The sequence below is a fragment of the Ovis aries genome, chromosome 5, assembly GCF_016772045.2.
Source record: "Ovis aries strain OAR_USU_Benz2616 breed Rambouillet chromosome 5, ARS-UI_Ramb_v3.0, whole genome shotgun sequence".
Taxonomy (NCBI): Eukaryota; Metazoa; Chordata; class Mammalia; order Artiodactyla; family Bovidae; genus Ovis; species Ovis aries.
The window spans coordinates 14,801,406-14,820,954 of NC_056058.1; the positions used below are offsets into that span (position 1 = coordinate 14,801,406).

Below are 19,549 nucleotides of genomic sequence, written 5' to 3' on the forward strand. Positions count from 1 at the left end.
ATCAACAGGTTTGGCTTCTTGCTTGCGCACTCACTTAACAAACATTCATAAACACAAAGGAAGTCTCCAGCTAGACACCTTGTTGTTAGTTGATGGCTGTTTAGTGACAGAGATTTGGGCCACGGGCTCTGCACTCAGAATTCTTACGCCGGATTTAGCCCAGGTATTCCTTGTGTAGGATGAGATACTTTCTTAACGAGACATTGTTAACATTTTGCACATTTGTCCTACTGCTTGGCCCTTCGGTGTCCTACCCTTGCCTGGCTAACTCCTTTATAGCCTAGGAAACAGACCTTTAGCTGTCATTCTACCCCAGCTCGGATTACACAAAGCTGGGAGTGACGAGGTCCAGGTGTGGCGGGTGGAGAGATGCCTCCCTCATTAGATCTGGCAGAGGATGAGATGGTTGGATGGGATCACCCACTCAATGGACGTGAGTTTGAGCAGACTCCGGGATATAATCAAGGACGAGGAAGTCTGGTATGCTGCAGTTCATGGAGTCGCAAAGAATAGGACACGATTGAGCCATAATAACAACTACACCTGGAGAGCGGATACTGTATCCAGTAGGCGCCAAACAAGTTTGTTGCAAGAATGAATTAATAACAGCGGACTGTGCGTGCTAGCGCGCGGCGGGGGCGTGGCCCGGAGCAGGGGCGTGGCCCGGGTCCAGAGGGAAGGAGACCGGAGGCCGCCGCGGCGCGCGCAGGCGTTACTGGTCGCGCCGAGTCACGTGAGCACGCAGGCGCAGCGCCGCGCAGCACTCTCGCTCACACAAAGCCCAGACGCGGAGAAAATGGCGGCAGGGGTCGAAGCGGCGGCCGAGGTGGCGGCGACGGAGCCCAAAATGGAGGAGGAGAGCGGCGCGCCTGGCGTGCCAAGCGGCAACGGAGCTCCGGGCCCGAAAGGGTGAGTATTTTACGGCTCCTTGTTCCAGGCTGGGCGCTTTCGCGGTGGCTGGCGGCGGCTCCGTTAGATCTGCTGGGGCCTCCTCCCGGCGCGGCCTCAGCTGGGCTTTCTTTCCCCTCAGGGTCTGCCGAGGGTGGAGGCGGGCCAGGCCGTGAGGGGGGAAGCCGGGCGGCTCCGTGAGCGCCTGTAGGACCGCTCCCTCCCAGGCATCAGGTCTCAGCTCCTTTGGTCTCTCCAGACCGGGTCCGACGCTGAGGCCTAAGGCCGGGCCTCTGCGCGCAGGGATAATGGCGCGCGGGCCCCAGAGCCGACGAGACCCGGAGTCCGCGACCTGCTGGCTTGTCGGGTGACCTTGGTTGGGCGCGTGGCTTCACGTCTCTTCGCCGTCGTCCGGGGTCTCAGTTTCCCGATCCGTAAAGTGGGGGATAGGGGAGGGAGTGCGCACGCAGGACCTCGCGCGCGGTCGGTCCCGGTAAACGGTAGCGGAGGCGGGTAGGTATCGGGAAGGACCGCGAGGACGGCTCCGGACTCCCCCTCCCCCTTCCGCCCCGGCGCGCGCGGTTCTCCTCCCCCCACCCCCCAGGCCCCGCGGGAAGTGCCTCGGTCGGAACCGCCCCTTGCCCCAAGCCTCAGCTCCTCCCCAGGTGAGCAGTAGGTATTTGTGGAGCGATCGGATCTGCTGCTCAGTGTTCAGCCGTAGAAACAAAGTCTAAGGGGAAAGAAAGAAAAAGGGAAACATTTTCCATGTTCTAGGGGAAGATTTTGCATCATTAGGCGGGTTCATCCATTTCCAAACTCGGTCACCCTTTCGAGTCCTTTTGGGGGCTCTGTCTCAGGTCTTCTGTTTTGAAAGTTTTCTTAAAACTTTAAAGCATCGTCTTGTGTCTCCGCTGAACCCCACTCATTCTGATTACAGTCGCCTGAGAGGTGCGGAAAGACGTTTTGCCTTCGCCCGCCAACTGTAGGGGGAGGTGAGGGGAAGGCTTGGGCACACTTTTGATTTCCCACATACATTTTTTTAAAAAAATCTGGTGAAATTTACAGTTTCAGCCATTTTTAGGTGGATGATTCTGTGGTATCTAGTGCATTCGCGGTTTTGTGCAACATCACCAGTATCCACGCTGAAAACTTTTTCCTCACCCTAAATAGAAACTGTAGTCATTAAACAGTTAACCATTCACCTCTCCTGTATACCTGTGCTATGCGTTCTGTCTCCTATGGATTTGCCTTCCCACCAATTTTTAATGTGTATAATTAGAGTTCATGGGGATTAAAAGTGAATGTAGTTAGTTTGCTAATGAACACTCACTGAATACTAGCTATATTGTTAAACTCTCTCTCCTGAGGTAGGGAGGAGCGAAATACCTTGGAAATCAAGAAAAAGGCATCCTAGAAGTAATCCCAACTCTTTTGTTGTTGAAAACTGAAAAGGGACGTGTTCATTTAGACTTTTTAAAAATAACTTGTTTAAGGGAGCCTGGTAGGATTTTTGAGGACTATGTTTGGAGGCCTTTAAGATATACATTTATGTCTTTTTTTTTTTTTTTTCCTTTTCAAAGCGGTTATCACAGGATGGAGTGCTGCTAGAATCGTGCTAGGTGAGAAGTTATTAGTTACAGATTATAGCATCTGGGGTACATTTTCCAAATTTCCCATTTTCCACAGTCCATTTCCAAATAGTCATTTTGTGACTGATTCATTTGACAAACATAAAACATGGCCTTCAGAAAAAATCTGAAGGTTTCAGAAATTAAAAGTCTTTGTTGGAAGAACCTCAGTCTGAGACTGTTTAAATAGAGAATATTTTAGGCTGTTAGGAACACTTAGGTCTTTTTTGTAGGGCCATTGGAAAAGTTTGTATTTTGGGTGTTTTTGTGTGTGTGTGTGTGTTTTGCATCGGGGAGCTTTTAAAGCGGAACTCTTTAGAAAACAGTCCCCCTGCTCATAGGGAGGGGCCAATGGATATTTTTGTAGTAAAGTGATATAAGTAAAAGGCATTACCAGGGGTGGGGAGCTTGGAGGGTCTCCCCTCCTCCAACCCTAAGCTGCTGGGGGCGACCAGGTGTTCCCCTAGGAGGAGGAGGATGAAAGGTGATCATTGGAGGGAAGCAGAGGAGTGTTCAAAGATTTTGACATGTTTGATATATATTTATAAGGAACTTCATTTTCCTTTCACTTTCTTTGTAAAGAACTGAAACTGCTGGAGCACTGGGGGCCAGCTGGTGGGCAGTGAATTCCAGACTAGGGAGTTCAGATTTTTATCTTGAGAGCTTTTTTTGTGATTTTGTGAAAGTCGCTCAGTGGTGTCGGACTCTTTGTGACCCCATACAGTCCATGGAATTCTCTAGGCCAGAATACTGGAGTGGGGAGCCTTTCCCTTCTCCAGGGGATCTTTCCAACCCAGGAATCGAACCCAGGTTTCCCACATTGCAAGTGGTTTATCAGCTGAGCCACTTTTGCGGGATGGGAAATGAGAGACTAGATTCTTCTCACCTTTGTATCCACCAGAAGTGGAGTGTGCTGAAAGCTGAAAAGGCACTGAGACAGCAAGCTGCATGAGGACCATGGGAAGCACAACCTGTTTTGCAATTCCTTTTCTCTGCCAGCTGTAAGCTGGCTGTTTTTTTTCTTACATTGATGAGAAATGCATCCATCTAAGGACAGTCAAGATTCAGAGTTAGAGTGTATTGGGCGTAAAAATGTTCATTTTAGAGGGACACATAGGCTTAGGGGTTTTGGTTTGTTTTTTAATTTTATTGTTTAAAAATAGAGGTTACACCATACATTTAAAATCAGTGACTTAACCTACTTCACTTCCAGATTAACCTGTGGCCGAATCTGAAGGTGAGAGATGGGCTATTTTAAAAATAAAAATTTGTAGTTAGTGTAAATTTCTGGGGATGCAAGGTTAGTGTTAACACTATTTTACAGTCAAGAAAAGATTTTTTTTTTAATCGAGAAAATTCAGGTTAAAGAAATTGACCCTAAGAATCTGGGGGAGGCCATCTTGACTCTAAGGCTTTTGCTGTTTCCACAGCAAACCTCTCAGTAAAGAGACATTTGAAGTGGGTTTTTTTCTTTTTAAAATTTTAAACCCTATTCTTTGTGCTTTGCGGTGACCTGAGTGTTTGCTGTACTTTAAGAAGTGCTTGTATGCTTGATAATAATCTTGAGACACATTTGATGGTGAGCTCAGGATTAGAATGGGGCTTTGGATTGTTGGAATGCATGCTGCTAGCTCTTTGCTTTTTTGATTTTATTCAAGGCTAGGCTGGGGGATACTAGTCTGCAAAGATTAGGTTGCTTGTTTCATTTGGAATTTCTCAGATAGAGTCTCCCATTACTGTGTTTTGCAGTGAGGTGAAGTTTGAATTACTGTTTTGGTAGTCTGATGAGTACAGTGGAGGCTTCCCTGGTGGCTCAGTGGTAAAGAATCTGCCTGCAATACAGGAGACAGGAGTTCGATCTCTGGGTCGAGAAGATCCGCTAGGGAAGGAAACAGCAACCCACTCCAGTATTCTTGCCTGGGAAATCCCCTGGACAGAGGAGACTGGTGGGCTACAGTCCTTGGGGTCACAAAGAGTCAGAGACTGCACAGAGTCAAACATGGCGCTAAACAGCAAGTACAGTGTTTAGGTTTCCTTAGCCACCGCCCCAGTGGGCTTAAAGCCTAATCATTATGTGTGGTGGTAGAATGCAAGGAGTGAATCATTTTCCAGAAAGTTTTTGATACAAAAATACATCATTGTCACAGTTAGTGTGCCAGCTTCTTTAAACTTGTGAGTGTGGGTAGTAACCACCTTTCGCAGATGAAGGAACTGAGGCTTGGCAAAGAGCTGGTGACATTGGGGTTCAGACTTAGATGACCCTACCTCTTAGTCACCTCTGGTACTATCCTCTTAGATAACTGTGCTGAACATTTACCAAGCTGCTTTTTGTTAGGCTGATTGTTGATTATCACAACACCCCTGTGAGCTTCATGGATACAGGTTATTTGGGTTTTGCTGGTAAAGAACCATAGAGGTAAAGAACTGGACTCACGTGGGTAGTTAAGTGGTAGACCTGGAGCTAGAATAGTGCGCTCTACATGTTCAGTACATTAGTGGAGTTCAGGATTGAAAGGATCTTTGTGAAGAATCATTCTACATAAGGGATAGTTCTGAAAGGAATATGGAGGTTGAGGGGGGTCTTTTCTCTCAAGAGATGTGGTCAGGATTCTAGATATTCTAGTTGCTATTTCAAACTACACTCATGATTGAAAAATTCCAGGAGTTATGAGAGCATTATACATAGGAATGCTGTGGAAGCGTAAGAGGGGTAGGGATTTACTGTTTTACATAGTGAATGTAGTGGCTCTTTGTGGACTAGGCACTCAGTATTTTAGTTTTTTAGTTGTGATCTTTATGTAAAGTATAATTCTAGTACGATGGAGCAGTGACATGGTAAGTTATCAGTCTTCAGAGTACAGTCAGTAAAACAGTTCCAAAACCGTATTAATCATAATTAATCTTACTTGAGTGACTCAGAAGCTTCTTAAGGTATTTTGGACTTATCTTTATCAGTGTATTAGTAATTAGGTTATAGATTGTCAGGAAAAGTTTTTAACATACTGGGTCTATTTAGAACTTCAGATAGATAGTTGGGTGCCAGAATCAGGTGGGGTGTTTATTGACAATTGGAAGCAAGTTAGCAAGGACACTATTGGTAAGGCATTTATTTAGCTGGTTTAGGTAGCTTCAGTGTCTTTGAAAGATTGTAAATTTGTTAACTTTATGTAGGAGTTACAAGTCAAGTTATGTTGGAGTAAGATTTGGAATTTGAGAAAGCAGCAGGAACTTTAAGAAATGTATAATTGGCACAACAAACTGTACAGGTTGGAAGTGTGCGATTTGATATCATCATTGAATGAAAATAATACAGTTATAACCTGTAGAAGTTTTTGCTGCCCCTTTGTAATGCGGAGTCCTCCTTTCCCCCACCTCCAGGCAACTGTTAGTGTATTCTCCACAGAAGTATTTATCAGTGCTTCTCATTGGGAGATTTCTTTCCCTTCAGAGGACATTTGAAAGTGTCTTGGGGATTTTTTTTTTTTTCCTTCATCTTCAGATCTGAGGAATGGGGCTGCTTCTGGCCTCCCTTGGGGAGAGATCAGGGACCCTGAAGCACATAGGGCAGGCTCAAACAACAAAAGAATTTTCTGGCCTAAAATGTTCATACTGTTGAGGCTGAGAGAACCTGCTGTAAATTAGTTTGCCGGATTACATTTTCTCACACACAGTTTTACATGGTGAAGTCATACTATATGTATGCTTCTTCTGTCTGGTTTCTTTGAGTGGGGTTCATCCATGTTGTGTGTAATTCAATTACCGTTGATAGTATTTCATTGTATGAATATACTAGTTTGTTGATTCATTCACCTGTTAGTGGATGGTAGTTTAGTTGCTAAGTCGTGTCCAACTCTTGTGACCCATGGACTGTACAGCCTGCAGGCTCATCTGTCCATGGGATTTCCCAGACAAGAATACTGGAGTGGGTCGAAACTCCTTAAAAGGGGATCCTCCCAACCCAGGTTTGACCCGGATCTCCTACTTTGCCGGCAGATTTTTTATCTAGTGAGCCACCAGGGAAGCTTGATCTCTGCCTGTTAGTAGGTAGACATTTAGATTTCCAGTTTTTGGGAAACTGGAATAAATAATGTTGCTATGAGCATTCAGGTATAGGTTTTTGCATGGATATATTCATTTTTTTCTGGTTAAGTATTTGGTTGTGAATAACATGGTAGGTGTGTTTTAACATTTTGAATTTATAATATCCTAAATTTGGGGTATTTAGGATAAAACAGTTTTTCATCAGTGTAGCTAAATGATAATCTACCTGAAAAAATGTACTTCTAAAAGGTTTTTACAGTTGTGTTACATGTATTTTAGGGCTAGAAGAATATTCCCCTAATTCTGTCTAGAAGATAAATGAGAAAATTGAATTGAACATTTTTTTAAAGATGGGATTTTGTTCAGTTATCATATCATCTGTACTTAAAAATGTGTCCTGAGGTTTTTTTGAGGATGGTTCTCTGTAAAGAATAGAGTTGATAGTGATTATTAGATTTATGAAAAGGTCAGTTTTTTAAGAAACTGCAAGTGATGAGATAGTTCTTACCTGTTTTACTTAGGAGGAAACTTCTCAGAGAGAGGAAATGATTAGCTGGAGAAGGATTTGGGTATACTGGTGCTGTGGGCATACCTTGGGCATAACCCACATGAGCTGCCTTCTGGATGGTGAGCTCTGTGGTGTGGGTTCAGTTCAGTTCAGTCGCTCAGTCGTGTCCGACTCTTTGCGACCCCATGAATTGCAGCATGCCAGGCCTCCCTGTCCATCACCAATTCCCGGAGTTCACTCAGACTCAGGTCCATCGAGTCGGTGATGCCATCCAGCCATCTCATCCTCTGTCGTCCCCTTCCCCTGCCCCTGCCCCCAATCCCTCCCAGCATCAGAGTCTCTTCCAATGAGTCAACTCTTCGGATAAGGTGGCCAAAGTACTGGAGTTTCAGCTTTAGCATCATTCCTTCCAAAGAAATCCCAGGGCTGATCTCCTTCAGAATGGACTGGTTGGATCTCCTTGCACTCCAAGGGACTCTCAAGAGTCTTCTCCAACACCACAGTTCAAAAGTTATCAATTCTTCGGCGCTCAGCCTTCTTCACAGTCCAACTCTCAGATCCATACATGACTACTGGAAAAACCATAGCCTTGACTAGACGGACCTTAGTCGGCAAAGTAATGTCTCTGCTTTTGAATATGCTATCTAGGTTGGTCATAACTTTTCTTCCAAGGAGTAAGTGTCTTTTAATTTCATGGCTGCAGTCACCATCTGCAGTGATTTTGAAGCCCCCAAAAATAAAGTCTGACACTGTTTCCACTGTTTCCCCATCTATTTCCCATGGAGTGATGGGACCGGATGCCATGATCTTCGTTTTCTGAATGTTGAGCTTTAAGCCAACTTTTTCACTCTCCTCTTTCACTTTCATCAAGAGGCTTTTTAGTTCTCTTCACTTTCTGCCATAAGGGTGGTGTCATCTGCATATCTGAGGTTATTGATATTGCTCCCGGCAATCTTGATTCCAGCTTGTGTTTCTTCCAGTCCAGCGTTTCTCACGATGTACTCTGCATAGAAGTTAAATAAGCAGGGTGATAATATACAGCCTTGACGTGCTCCTTTTCCTATTTGAAACCAGTCTGTTGTTCCATGTCCAGTTCTAACTGTTGCTTCCTGACCTGCATACAGATTTCTCAAGAGACAGGTCAGATGGTCTGGTATTCCCATCTCGTTTAGAATTTTCCACAATTTATTGTGATCCACACAGTCAAAGGTTTTGGCATAGTCAATAAAGCAGAAATGGATGTTTTTCTGGAACTCTCTTGCTTTTTCCATGTATGATCCAGCGGATGTTGGCAATTTGATCTCTGGTTCCTCTGCCTTTTCTAAAACCAGCTTGAACATCAGGAAGTTCATGGTTCACATATTGCTGAAGCCTGTCTTGGAGAAATTTGAGCATTACTTTACTAGCATGTGAGAAGAGTGCAATTGTGCGGTAGTTTGAGCATTCTTTGGCATTGCCTTTCTTTGGGATTGGAGTGAAAACTGACCTTTTCCAGTCCTGTGGCCACTGCTGAGTTTTCCAAATTTGCTGGCATATTGAGTGCAGCACTTTCACAGCATCATCCCCATCTTCTGTGGTTAGATTGGGCAGTTTATTCTTAGCAGTAATGCTGCATGGCAGAATTTGGCCTTGACACTTTGTTACCTTTGTCTTGTAATGAGTTATTTATACATTTTGTAATTTATAAGGTGAGTTGAGCAGTCTGTTAAAACACAGGCTGGAACTGTAACTGTGTCATGGACCCTGTGTCAGAATGTTTTTTATGTTGCTGATAGAATATTTGGGCTTCAGAAGAAGCCAGTTCTGTTACGATGTATTTCTACCCGTAGACCCTCTGTAGTTAGGCCCATGAAATGAAAATTGATCTCAGTTTTATTAATTGTAACACTTGTCCTTCTCATCTGCTGAGGGTAAGATGCATGGCCTCATGCTGTTTGGCAGCCCTGGTGCTGGGCTTTCCTATGGAGTAGACAGGCGGATTGTTTTTGTGGTGTGCAGTCAGCCTAAGGAGAGTCTGTCATGAGCCTGGGTAGACAGAGTAAAGAATTCTAGGAATCCAGGGATTGTGTGACCCTATCCCTTTCCGCCATCTGCCAGCCCCTGTGAAGGAGGTCTGTTGATTGCATGTTGATATTGGTATCAATCAGATCATGAAGGAAGTTGCTTTCCTTAATACTTGGCACACTTGTATTTGGCTGTGAGGGACCAGTTTTTTAAAAAATGCCTTGGGGGCTAAAATAAGTTGCTAACTTTAATTTTTCCAGGTACACTGAAAGAAAGTCCTCCAGCTGCCATTCCCCACTGCAGGGAAGACATATCCTAGAATAAAGATCAACCCTTACTTTAAAAAAGGTGGTCTTGTAAATCATCAATACCTTAGTCTTGATTTTTTGTTTTCTTTGCCTTTTTGTTGTGGATCACAAAGTCTCTGCTGGAATCTGTAGTTGTGGGAGTCTTTCACGACTCACTGGTAGAAAAGCAGAGGGCTTGGGAAGCAGACAGTGCTGGACTTGATGCACAAGAGGACTTCTTTGGTTGCTGGCTCCCCAGTTGTTCCTTGTCAGCTCTCACTGGTGTCCGCCTTTGATCACGAGGGCTGAGGGAGCAGTCTTGCTCAGCCGGCCCAGCCTTGCCCTGGCTGTGCACACACTCTGGCCTGTTCCTGGGCTTTGGCCTGGGCTTCCAGCCTGTCTGGTTCTGTCCTTTGGGAGCCTGCATTTCTTGTGAACGTTTTTTCTTGCTCATGCTAAGCCACATTTGTACCTGTAGGGTTTAGAAATGCTACTGTGGAAGCACCTAACACACAAAGGTAGAGAGTATTGCAGGAAAGTCCACGCCAAAAAAAAAAAAAAAAAATCCACCCTTCTTTGCCAAAGAATTGTTAGCCTGCTTTTTACCTACCAGAGTTGCTCGACTTCAGTTTCCTTATCCTCAAAGTAATGGAGTTGAGTAGAGTAAGGGTTTTTTCCCTTTAAAAAAAATTGTGGTAAGATGTATGTAAATTCCGCCATCTTACAATGATTACGTGTACAATTTAATGGCATTAGGTACAGTGTTGTACCTATTCACTCACCATTTCCAGAACTTTTTTTTTTATCATCCCAAACAAACTCTGTAGCAATTAAACAGTAACTCACCATTCCCACCTCTTCCCAGTCCTGGGTAACCTCGGCTTTTTTTCTGTATGCCTGACTTATTTCACTTAGCATAATGTTTTCAAAGTTCATCTCTTTTGTAACATGTATCAGCACTTCATTCCTTTTTTTTTTTAATGACTGAGTAATATTCCATTGCCTGGATCTACCGCATTTTGTTTATTCCGTTCATCTTTTGGTGTATGCTTGGGTTGTTTGTACCTTTTGCTACTGTGAATAACACTGCCTAGGAGTGGAATTGCTTGGTCCTCTGGTAATTATGTTTTAACTTTTTGAGTAATTGCCAAACTGTTTTGTAGTAACTGCACCATTTTATGTTCCCACTTAAAAAAAATTTTTTTCCCCCACAATGAAAGTTACTTATTTGTAGGGCTAAAGTTTGTTGAGCCTATGTGTACAACCTCTTTTGGGTTCCATGAAGTCTTATAAATCTTCCCTTCCGTTTTCCTGTTTCTGTCTTGGAATTAAAGGACCTCGGGTAGGGAGATGGCCTCTCCCCCCAGCCTATGTTAGAGCCCCACGGGAGTGTGTGAAGGCCTAGGAAAGCACATTTGTCTTGGAAATGGTTTTTTTGATAGGTGGATTTTCAGGAGTGTACTACTGCAGTTTTCTGCTCTATGGACCACTTTAGTTTGAGTGACTCAAATCAATCAATATTCTTATGTTATATGTAACTTTGCCTGAGATAATTAGGCAAATTTGCCAGGATAGTTTGCCTGGAAAATCAAATATTGTCTTTTGGGTTGTGCTAACTTGTGAATGTTTTTTTCTCCTCTTTTGAATTCAGTGAAGGAGAACGACCTGCTCAGAATGAGAAGAGGAAGGAGAAAAACATAAAAAGAGGAGGCAATCGCTTTGAGCCATATGCCAATCCAACTAAAAGATACAGAGCCTTCATTACAAACATACCTTTTGATGTGAAATGGCAGTCACTTAAAGACCTGGTTAAAGAAAAAGGTAATGGTACTGGTGGTTGAGTAGGGTCAGAAGGTTGGTGTGTCATCTTCTCTGTGGCTAATTCCTTGGTTATTTTTTGTCAGTGGAAGCTGCTCTGAGTAGAGCATGTGTCCTCTCCAGGCTTGAGAGTTAAGCCCCCTCCCATCCACCCTACCTTTTCTCTTTTTTTTGTGGTCATGCACTTGTGCGTCACATGGGGGCATTTGTATGGTCCCTTGGCCTGCGAATGATCTCACTGGCTTAGTACGGTTAACAGTACGATTAAACTTGAGGGGGGCCTCTTTGTTATGGAATTACGGAAATTTTTTGAATTCTTCCTATTAGGTGGGAGAAATTTTTTTATTTTCCTTTTTTGTTTTAAAATTCTGGCGGGAAGGTAGTAGTTTGTCTAAATTTTGCGGATGTCTTCCTGGGATCAAAATTTGGTGGCTGGAACATGTGCTGCTCAGATTCTAAATTATAAAACCATGCCTGGGGAGGAAAACACAGACTCGATTGGCAGTTGGGTAGCTCAAGATAAAGCATCCGCTGTGTAATTTGGTGCCTTCAGGCACCCACCAGTCCCAACCCTGGTGTCCAGAGTCTGGTTGAGGGCAGAGGAAGCAACTGAAGCTCTGCTGCCACCAGGAGACCCTGGGCGGTTGGCTGCCCCCGTGGTCCTCTGCTTCTGCCTCCTGTGCACACCATGTGTGTCCCCCTCCTTGTCACACTCCTGTTCTGCTGCTTTTGTTGTCTTTTCCTGATTCTGGGCCCTGCTGGTGGCACACAGGGCTAAAGAGATTGCTCAGCCCCGGTTTAGATGAAACTTGATAGAGAACCATTTGTCTAAAGGCCTGGAGGTCTCCCCTCACCCTTACCCCCATGGGAAACCTAGAATCAAATAATTCTTAACTGGAGTCTTTTTGAAGGACTGAAAGGTACTGGTTTTTCTGGAGCATTCATAATGTAAAGAGATTTGAGCTTGATTTGTCAAATGATTTAACATTTCAGTGACAGACAGATGCCACTTGGATAGGACATTTTGGTATGTGTACTGGTGCTCCCAGCATTGGGTTTTGAAATTATGAACGGCCCACTGCCATCATGGTCCCATCATTTAATTCAACCACAACATGCCAGAAGCATTAGGCACCGTGAACCTCTCTGTACAGTCATGTAGGCTGCTCCCATGTAGTATTTCTCCAGGTAACATGGATGGAAAAACGTTCTGGTGTGAGGTTTGTTTTCCTGCCTTGATCAGCCAAATCATTCCTGCCAGTGCTCCTAGGGCACGAGTGAAGTTTCTGTCTGAAGGGCGTGTCACGAGGCATCCCAGATGCAGTGTTCTTGGTTTTTGGGACTGCTGCTTCAATAAAGCTTAGAATTTCTGTACAGCACAGTTGGGTCTCACTCGAATTAGTTTTTGGAATAACCTCCAAATTTGTGTTCTCGCGATTTGGTTGAACCGCTGAATGGATACTTCCATTGATAATAAGGTATAGTAGTTCCAAGAACCAGGAATGTGGCTTTGAAAATGCAATTGTTAGAACTTTGTAAGAGATTGCAGGCCAAATTATTTTCCATTTATAGGAGTGTGTGAACCAGTTTTGGGACATGATGGATAAAGTAGGTGACATTTTTACTGCTTTACCATTCAGTAATTCAGTTTTGGGAGCCTTAAAGCTGGTAGCAGCAGCAGCAGCCATGACGTTTCTGGATGTAGAAGCAGTTCACCTCAACTTCCTATTTTGCACTGTATTAAGTGTGGAGCCAGCCTGGTGGTTTATTCGGATACTTCCAAACTGGTTCTCATATTCCCCTGGCATACTGCTATGAATGCCCTGGCTCAGCCCTTTCAGTGTATTTTTGGTGGTGTAATTTAGAATTACAGGTGTGCAGTAAATCAGTTATTTTTAATAAACCTTAAAATGTTCTTGTTTAGCGCTCCCCTGTACAGGTTAAATTAATTACCTTTCTGTTTAATTAAGTTTTAGCAGTATTGGATTGTGGATAAAGGGATTCATAAGAGAAAGGTAATCTTTTCATGGTAAATCTTATATCCAGTATGTGAAGTCAAAAGAAACTTTATATAAGTACAAATGTTCTTATTTTCATTGTGAGGTTTTTAAAACTATTTTAATTCATGTCTTGGTATACCAAAAATGTTTCAATGATTATTTGAAATCTGAAATATCTTCTTAAAATCTGTCACAATGTTTTAAGGTTTTAGAAGACTTGTTATTGCACAGGGGAGAAAAAGGTTGGGGATAGAGGCTCTTACAGTCTAAAAGTAGTATTCTCAGGATGGTCTCTGAAGTGGGCAAACCACAGTAGTGGGCTGTTGTGATCCAACCACTCTTTATCAGTCTATATTTTAAGGTCTGTTCCTGATGAAATCATACCCCTGTTGTTTTCAGAAAACTAGAGGGATGGCTAGAATTTGTTGTCCTCGGCTTAGAGATGTGAAAAAAGCTCTGTCATTGCAGCACTAGCTATAACAGCTGCATCTCAGAACTCAGGTAGCAGCTTTGAGATGGCAAGACAGGAGCTTTTTTCTAAGGATGATCACGCATCATGTATCCCTCCCTAATTTCTGCTCCTCGGACACCAGGTATATCTTCTCTGTTTGTTAGCTTTTAACAGCATTCTCGGAGTGCCTATTAATAATGCGTGCCTTATGTGAACAGGCCACTGGTGCCTTTTCCCCTGGATGGGATCACAGAGCTTGTTTGGTGGCAGTATCATGCAGTCAGCATTGCTGGTTTTAAGGAAAAGGTAATTGAGAGCTTTGTTTTGTTCTGTGCCAGGCTGCTTCAGCTGCCCCCTCTCCCATCATATACCATTCAGGGAGGTGGATTAAACAGCCCACAGAACTGAACTCACCCTTTCCTTGAGCTTCCCTCTTCCTCCTCTACATGTCCTGAAGGTGCAGAGGAGAGGTTTTTTGTTGGCTTGAGAAGATCTACATTGTGTGTCTAGGAGCAGAACTTTTATTTTCAAATTAAGTAAAAGTCCCTACGCAGCCTGTTTGGCTGCTTCATGGTTTCCTTTGTCCCTGTGATCATGCTTATTTTTAATGGAGATATTACGTGGAACAGATGACTTCGTGAACACTGACTGAAGAGTGGATTGAAACGAAAACTGAGAGCCAGTGTAAGAGGAAATTTGAATTGGAGACTGCCAGACCAGGTTTGAAAGTGACTGAACAGTCTCACAACTGCCTGGTTTTCATCACTTGACAAATATTGGTCTCAAGAGTGTTTGACTGTAAGGTCTGGGCGAAAAATTAAGACTTCTGTGAGCAAAGGGTGATTGATTGATTTGGGGAATTGTAAACTTGAAGAGTGTTGTGCACCGTTTTAGAGAAGTCCTGAGTGCCTGAGGAAAGCTCATAGTTGAGCCGTTCTCCAGCAGCCTGGAGGTGGGGCAGCTGCACCCTGGCGGGACTGAGCTGGAGCGCAGTGTGAGGAAGACAGAAGGCCAGCGGTACAGCTTACTCTCAGTCAATCTCAAGGGTAGAAGCAGTCAGTTTAACTTGTGTAAGCAAGGATTTCTTAAGCACTTAATCCGTCTGTTTTTATTGAATGCGTCACTTTAAGTAAATTTCAAATTCCAGCTGACAGAAAACTGAGGCCCAGAGGGCAAGTATAGTCCAATAGTGCGTCTGTTGGCTCTCAGTGATAATCTACATTGTGAGTCTGCAGAGCAGAACTTTATTTTCAGTTTAAGTAAAAGTCCCTACCAAGTCTCTTCGGCTCCTTTATGATTTCCTCTGTTGGATATTCAGCCTTCGTTTTGGAAAGGTCTGTTGCTGCTGCAGTGTTCATATGTGTGGGTACTTGAACCTAAACAGTGCAGCCTGCCTGTCTTATTTGTTGGGTTTTGGTCAAGTTAGAGAGACAGTGTTCTGCTGTGTGGAATTAGCAGCAAGAATGTGCTTAATCATTTTTTCTAACTTGTCCATGAATTGAATATTCATTGTATCGAATAATGCTTTTTGCTATGTGTCAAGTTAGCAATATATCAAAGAAACACGCTTTCCAAGTTAAAATAGGCATTTTTTCCATGTACCTCTCCATTAGAGTGGCTCTCTGAGCGTTGACTAAGTGAAAATGTTTGATAACATGCTTTTGAGCTCCTTCCCCACCCCCTTTAGGCCTTTCACATATGAGTTCTCTTCAGTGAAGCTTTAGCCCCTGTACTTTGATACAAAGATGTGCAGGAGTATTAGGGCAGAGTAGCTCCAAGGGACTACCTGAGTTCTTTGGGAGTTGCTCATTTCCTTATCCTCATCATATTTTATTCTTGAGGTAATATTTTTAATAATCCACCTAAATGTTGGTTAACAGTGAGTTCTTGGAGCATTTTAAAATAAAGGTAGGTAATAACATTTGGTATTCAATCTTTCAAAGACTTTGTTTTTTCATTCAGAAACTTTGATGTTTAAAGCTGCAGTAGAATTTGTTTTAGTAGTCTACTCTTGGGATTCCATGGATTCCATCCATGATCAGGAACAAGAGGAGCAGTAGTATTTTCCATTAATACCTGCAGATTCTATGTCTACGAGACTTGAAACTGCCAGTTTGTTCACTTTGCGTCACAGCCTTAACTTCTGTGCTTGGGTTGATTTGTTCTTTTAAACTTCATTTCATTGAATGTGACTAGACTATGAATAGTTGACACATTTTGCCTTCAAATTGTTGATAGTTATGCTGACTGTACTTAACAGGCCTTTGCTTTAATAATGTAGAACTAAAGGAGAGGTGACTTTTTTAAAGGTTTTGTTACCATCTTCCTGTAGAGAAGTATGAATTGGCAACTGTTGCAGATTCTGTAACAGTGGTTTGCTTACACCTCTGAATTGATGTGGTCTCTCAGGATAGAGATCAGAAAATTATGAATTTATGAGGAACATGGTTATTACTCGCGATACTCAGAAACAGCGCTACTCATGGTAGAACCGCAAGACTTGCCTAACCTATAGCTAAACTGAGGGTGGAGGTCTTTTAAATATAATTTTTAATAAGCAACTGTACCTTTTGGGGAAGAGAGAACCCTTTAAGCAGAGTTATTGGTGGAGAGGATTGAAGTTGGATTTGTGCTGTCTCTAGAATGTTAAGTAGACAAAGTCCTAATTTCTAAACCTGGCTTTTGGTTAAAATGGTTATGATCATGGAAAAAGGTTTGGTTTAGACTTGCTTGGTTTCTGGGTTGTGGTGACAACTTTTTGATAAATCAGTGTCTTTATAGGCACAAACTAGAAACTTCTAAAAATGCAACAATATTTGAATTCTGACAACATGGTTACAGCTGTCAGAGTTAGATACTGTGATTTTTAAATTTATTTTTAAGGTTATTAGGTAGTAGTCTCAGCTCTAGGAGGTTAACTTGGGATGGGGTCTCTTCACTGTCTTGATACAACTTGGTATTTTCATCAACGTGGAGTCAAGGGCTGTTGGTCCTCAAATGGCTGCTGCTGTTGAAATAAATGGCTTAACATGGCCTCAAGAATGACCACAGCATTTTTGGACTTGCTTTACTTTTGTAAGGATGACAGAAAGCCAATTTGTATGACTATTTATTCCTTGGCTGTGATCATTTTTCAGTTGTGGATACTCTGAAAGTTAAACCAGTGCCTCCTAATTTTTTCTTTAGAAATAATCCTAATCTCTTTTCTTTGCACCAGTTTTCCTTCTTGTTTTGTGCAAAGTGCTGGTGTAGTCTGTAATATTTCAGGAAAGGACAAGGAAGGTGAGGCTATAGATTTAAACTTTGAATACTTGACCTTCTTCCTGTCCACTGCCATGCAAATATATTACTAATAAGTGTGCTCTTCAAATTTAAAAAAATTAATCTTACTTTGCACTTCAGTCTTTTTGTGGTATATTAATTTTAAAATCCTTATAATTTTAATACCCTTTGAACAAAGGAATAGGCTAGGCAAGACTTGGGGCCATTAAGAGATTTATTTTTGTACTGCTAAACCAAATTGAAAACTGAGTGAGAGGAGGCCTTATCATCATAAAGAATAATCCTGAAAATGAAAAAACTATTTCTTGGAACAAAAGGCCTTTCTTGACTTCGGAGAGTCTGCCTAGTCTCCAAGTTAACGCTAAAATTTCTGGGCTTTTTTGGTGTGTTTGTGCCATCTTCAAGTTCAGCAGCCATTTTGGTGGTTGTCTTGGTGGGTTCTAACATCTGGTTGTGGTGGTCATGAATTGGCAATCCAAACCTGGAGGAAAATCTGTGGGTTCTTTGGAAATGTTTGTTTTTTTCCCCTTTGTGTCGACTAGCCTCCTGAGTGAGTCTATGTAGCTCTTGAGGTGCCAACTGAGCTCTAAGTTTGCATTTATCTGTGTCCTGTAGTGAGAAGGTTGAGAGAGCACTAAGAATAAAGCCTGGTTTAATTCATTGAAAAGAATCCAGATGCTGCTCTGGTTTTGTGATGGATAAGTTATACATCCTGCTTGTGATAGTTATGAAGCCTAGTGCTGTGTGCAGAAATCAGCCACAGAATTTGTGGGGCCCAGTGCAACATGAAAGCACCGGGCTCCTTACTTTAAAATGACTGAGCATTTCAAGACAGCAGCAGAACGTTAACTAAGTGCATGGCCCTCAGCAGAGCTCGATGCGATTGGACAGGTTGCACACTCCTGTAGCCAGCCACGCTGTGTGTGCGTCTTTTGAACATACACGTGTACACATCTTCTTAGTGAACAGTTGAGCTCATTCAGTGGCATTGCATTCAGTGTGCTGTTAACCTGCTTTCAGCAGTCAGTGTGTGTGTAAAACTGTTTTCCTTCCTTCTTCCCGAAAGTGAATCATGCAGACTTCTTTCCTGTAGATTTGGATTGCCTGTAGTCATGAAGGAGCATTTCAGACAGGGAAATAGCTTGTTTGAGGTGGGAGGAAAATCAAGGACATATTGTTAACAAGTTTCACCTACTTTTACTGCACACCTGTAATGCCTAGTGTGGCGGTTTAGAGAACATGGAGTGTTTCTGGGCTTTCTTATAAGGCAGAGGCTCCATACAAGGTTGCTGATGATTGTTCTAAATTCCCATTGTTTTCTTGGCTTTTCTCCCTTGGTTTATGTGTCGTCTGGAAACTGATTTGTAGTTGGTGAGGTAACATACGTGGAGCTCTTAATGGACGCTGAAGGAAAGTCAAGGGTAAGTGTCTGAGAGAATTTCTTCTGTGGATTTACTACATGAAAAATGTAACTGTATGGTGGCGTGGAATCGAATGAAATCAGGAAGGCAGTGAGTGCTCATGTTACAGTAGCTATGTTTGGTTTGCCAAACATCCGAGTGGGGTGGGAGGGGATTTGCCAACTGGAGTCCCGCTTTTCCAAATGGCTGGCCAACGAGCTTCTTGGTATTCTTTTTGGATGCCCAATTTGGATAACTGGGGACCAAGAGCAGCATTGTCTCTTTGTTAACAGAGGAATTGGCTGTGTGTGAATTATGCATGGAATTTTAGCGGTGGTATATTAATGTAAAACGTGTGTTCTTGTCTAGAAAATGTTCCTTTTGGTTGTTTGCTGAATTTGAAAGTTGTGTGAACCAAAGATTCTGAAAAGTTGCCTTTGTGCCAGTAAATTTGTAAAACAAATACTAAAACGTGAACGTTTAAAATTGGCCTCGTTTAAAGAGAAAATTAACTATTTTCTGTCGTGCAATAGAATGGCTTAGAATAATCAAAAGGATGAGCTTAATTTATGGAAGGGATGGATTTAAGGAGGAGTATGACAAGGAATTGATTGAGTACCGAGGGAAGCAGATCTAAAGTTTGTGTGATTTCTTGGAGAACCTGAATTTAGGTCTGCTCATTATAACTTCAGCAGCACTAGTGCAGAAGCTGGTAATGTGAAGAGAGGAGACACTAGGAGCGGAGCTCTTAATGAGGAAGGCCAGGCAAGACACTCTGTCAGCTTCCCCTTAGAAGGGTTAATTTAAAAACTGTTACAAAAATCTTACTTTTAATTTATAACTGTCACTGAAATTTACTTTTTTTTCTTTTTTCCTCCCTTGCTCTTCTGACTGGTCTGTGGCTTCTTCCAAAGGGATGTGCGTAAGTATTGTCTCATTACTTATTGGCATTTGAAGCTTCTCAGCTGTAGGACTGGTTTCACTCATTTCCTTTTGACTCTTCATAGTGTTGTTGAATTCAAGATGGAAGAGAGCATGAAAAAAGCTGCGGAAGTTCTAAACAAGCATAGTCTGAGTGGAAGACCACTGAAAGTCAAAGAAGTAAGCTCATGAAACACTGTGGATACCGCCTTTAGTTGTCAAGTTGTCCCTGTTTGGAGATAGGAAAAGACAGACATAGTCCCTGGTGACATTTTACGGAGCAGAACGTCCTGTTGTTGTTAAAGAGGAGGGTCAGTCGCA

At 42.8% G+C, this 19,549-nt stretch overlaps 1 protein-coding gene across 18 annotated transcripts in view; it reads left to right on the forward strand.

Moving 5' to 3' along the window:
* Positions 1-776: 776 nt before the first annotated feature.
* HNRNPM (heterogeneous nuclear ribonucleoprotein M) overlaps positions 777-19,549 on the forward strand; it is a 39,788-nt gene continuing 21,015 nt past the window's right edge. For 15 of the 18 annotated variants that reach the window (XM_012177978.5, XM_012177982.4, XM_060415524.1 and 12 more), the window contains exon 1: positions 19,315-19,408. In XM_012177978.5, coding sequence (XP_012033368.2) covers positions 19,331-19,408 — 78 coding nt within the window. In that variant the 5' untranslated portion in view covers positions 19,315-19,330. Of the gene's footprint in view, positions 910-11,007; positions 11,178-18,275; positions 19,230-19,314; positions 19,409-19,549 lie in introns of those variants that run through there. The other 3 variants (XM_012177975.5, XM_004008569.6, XM_060415522.1) reach the window with 2 other exon arrangements.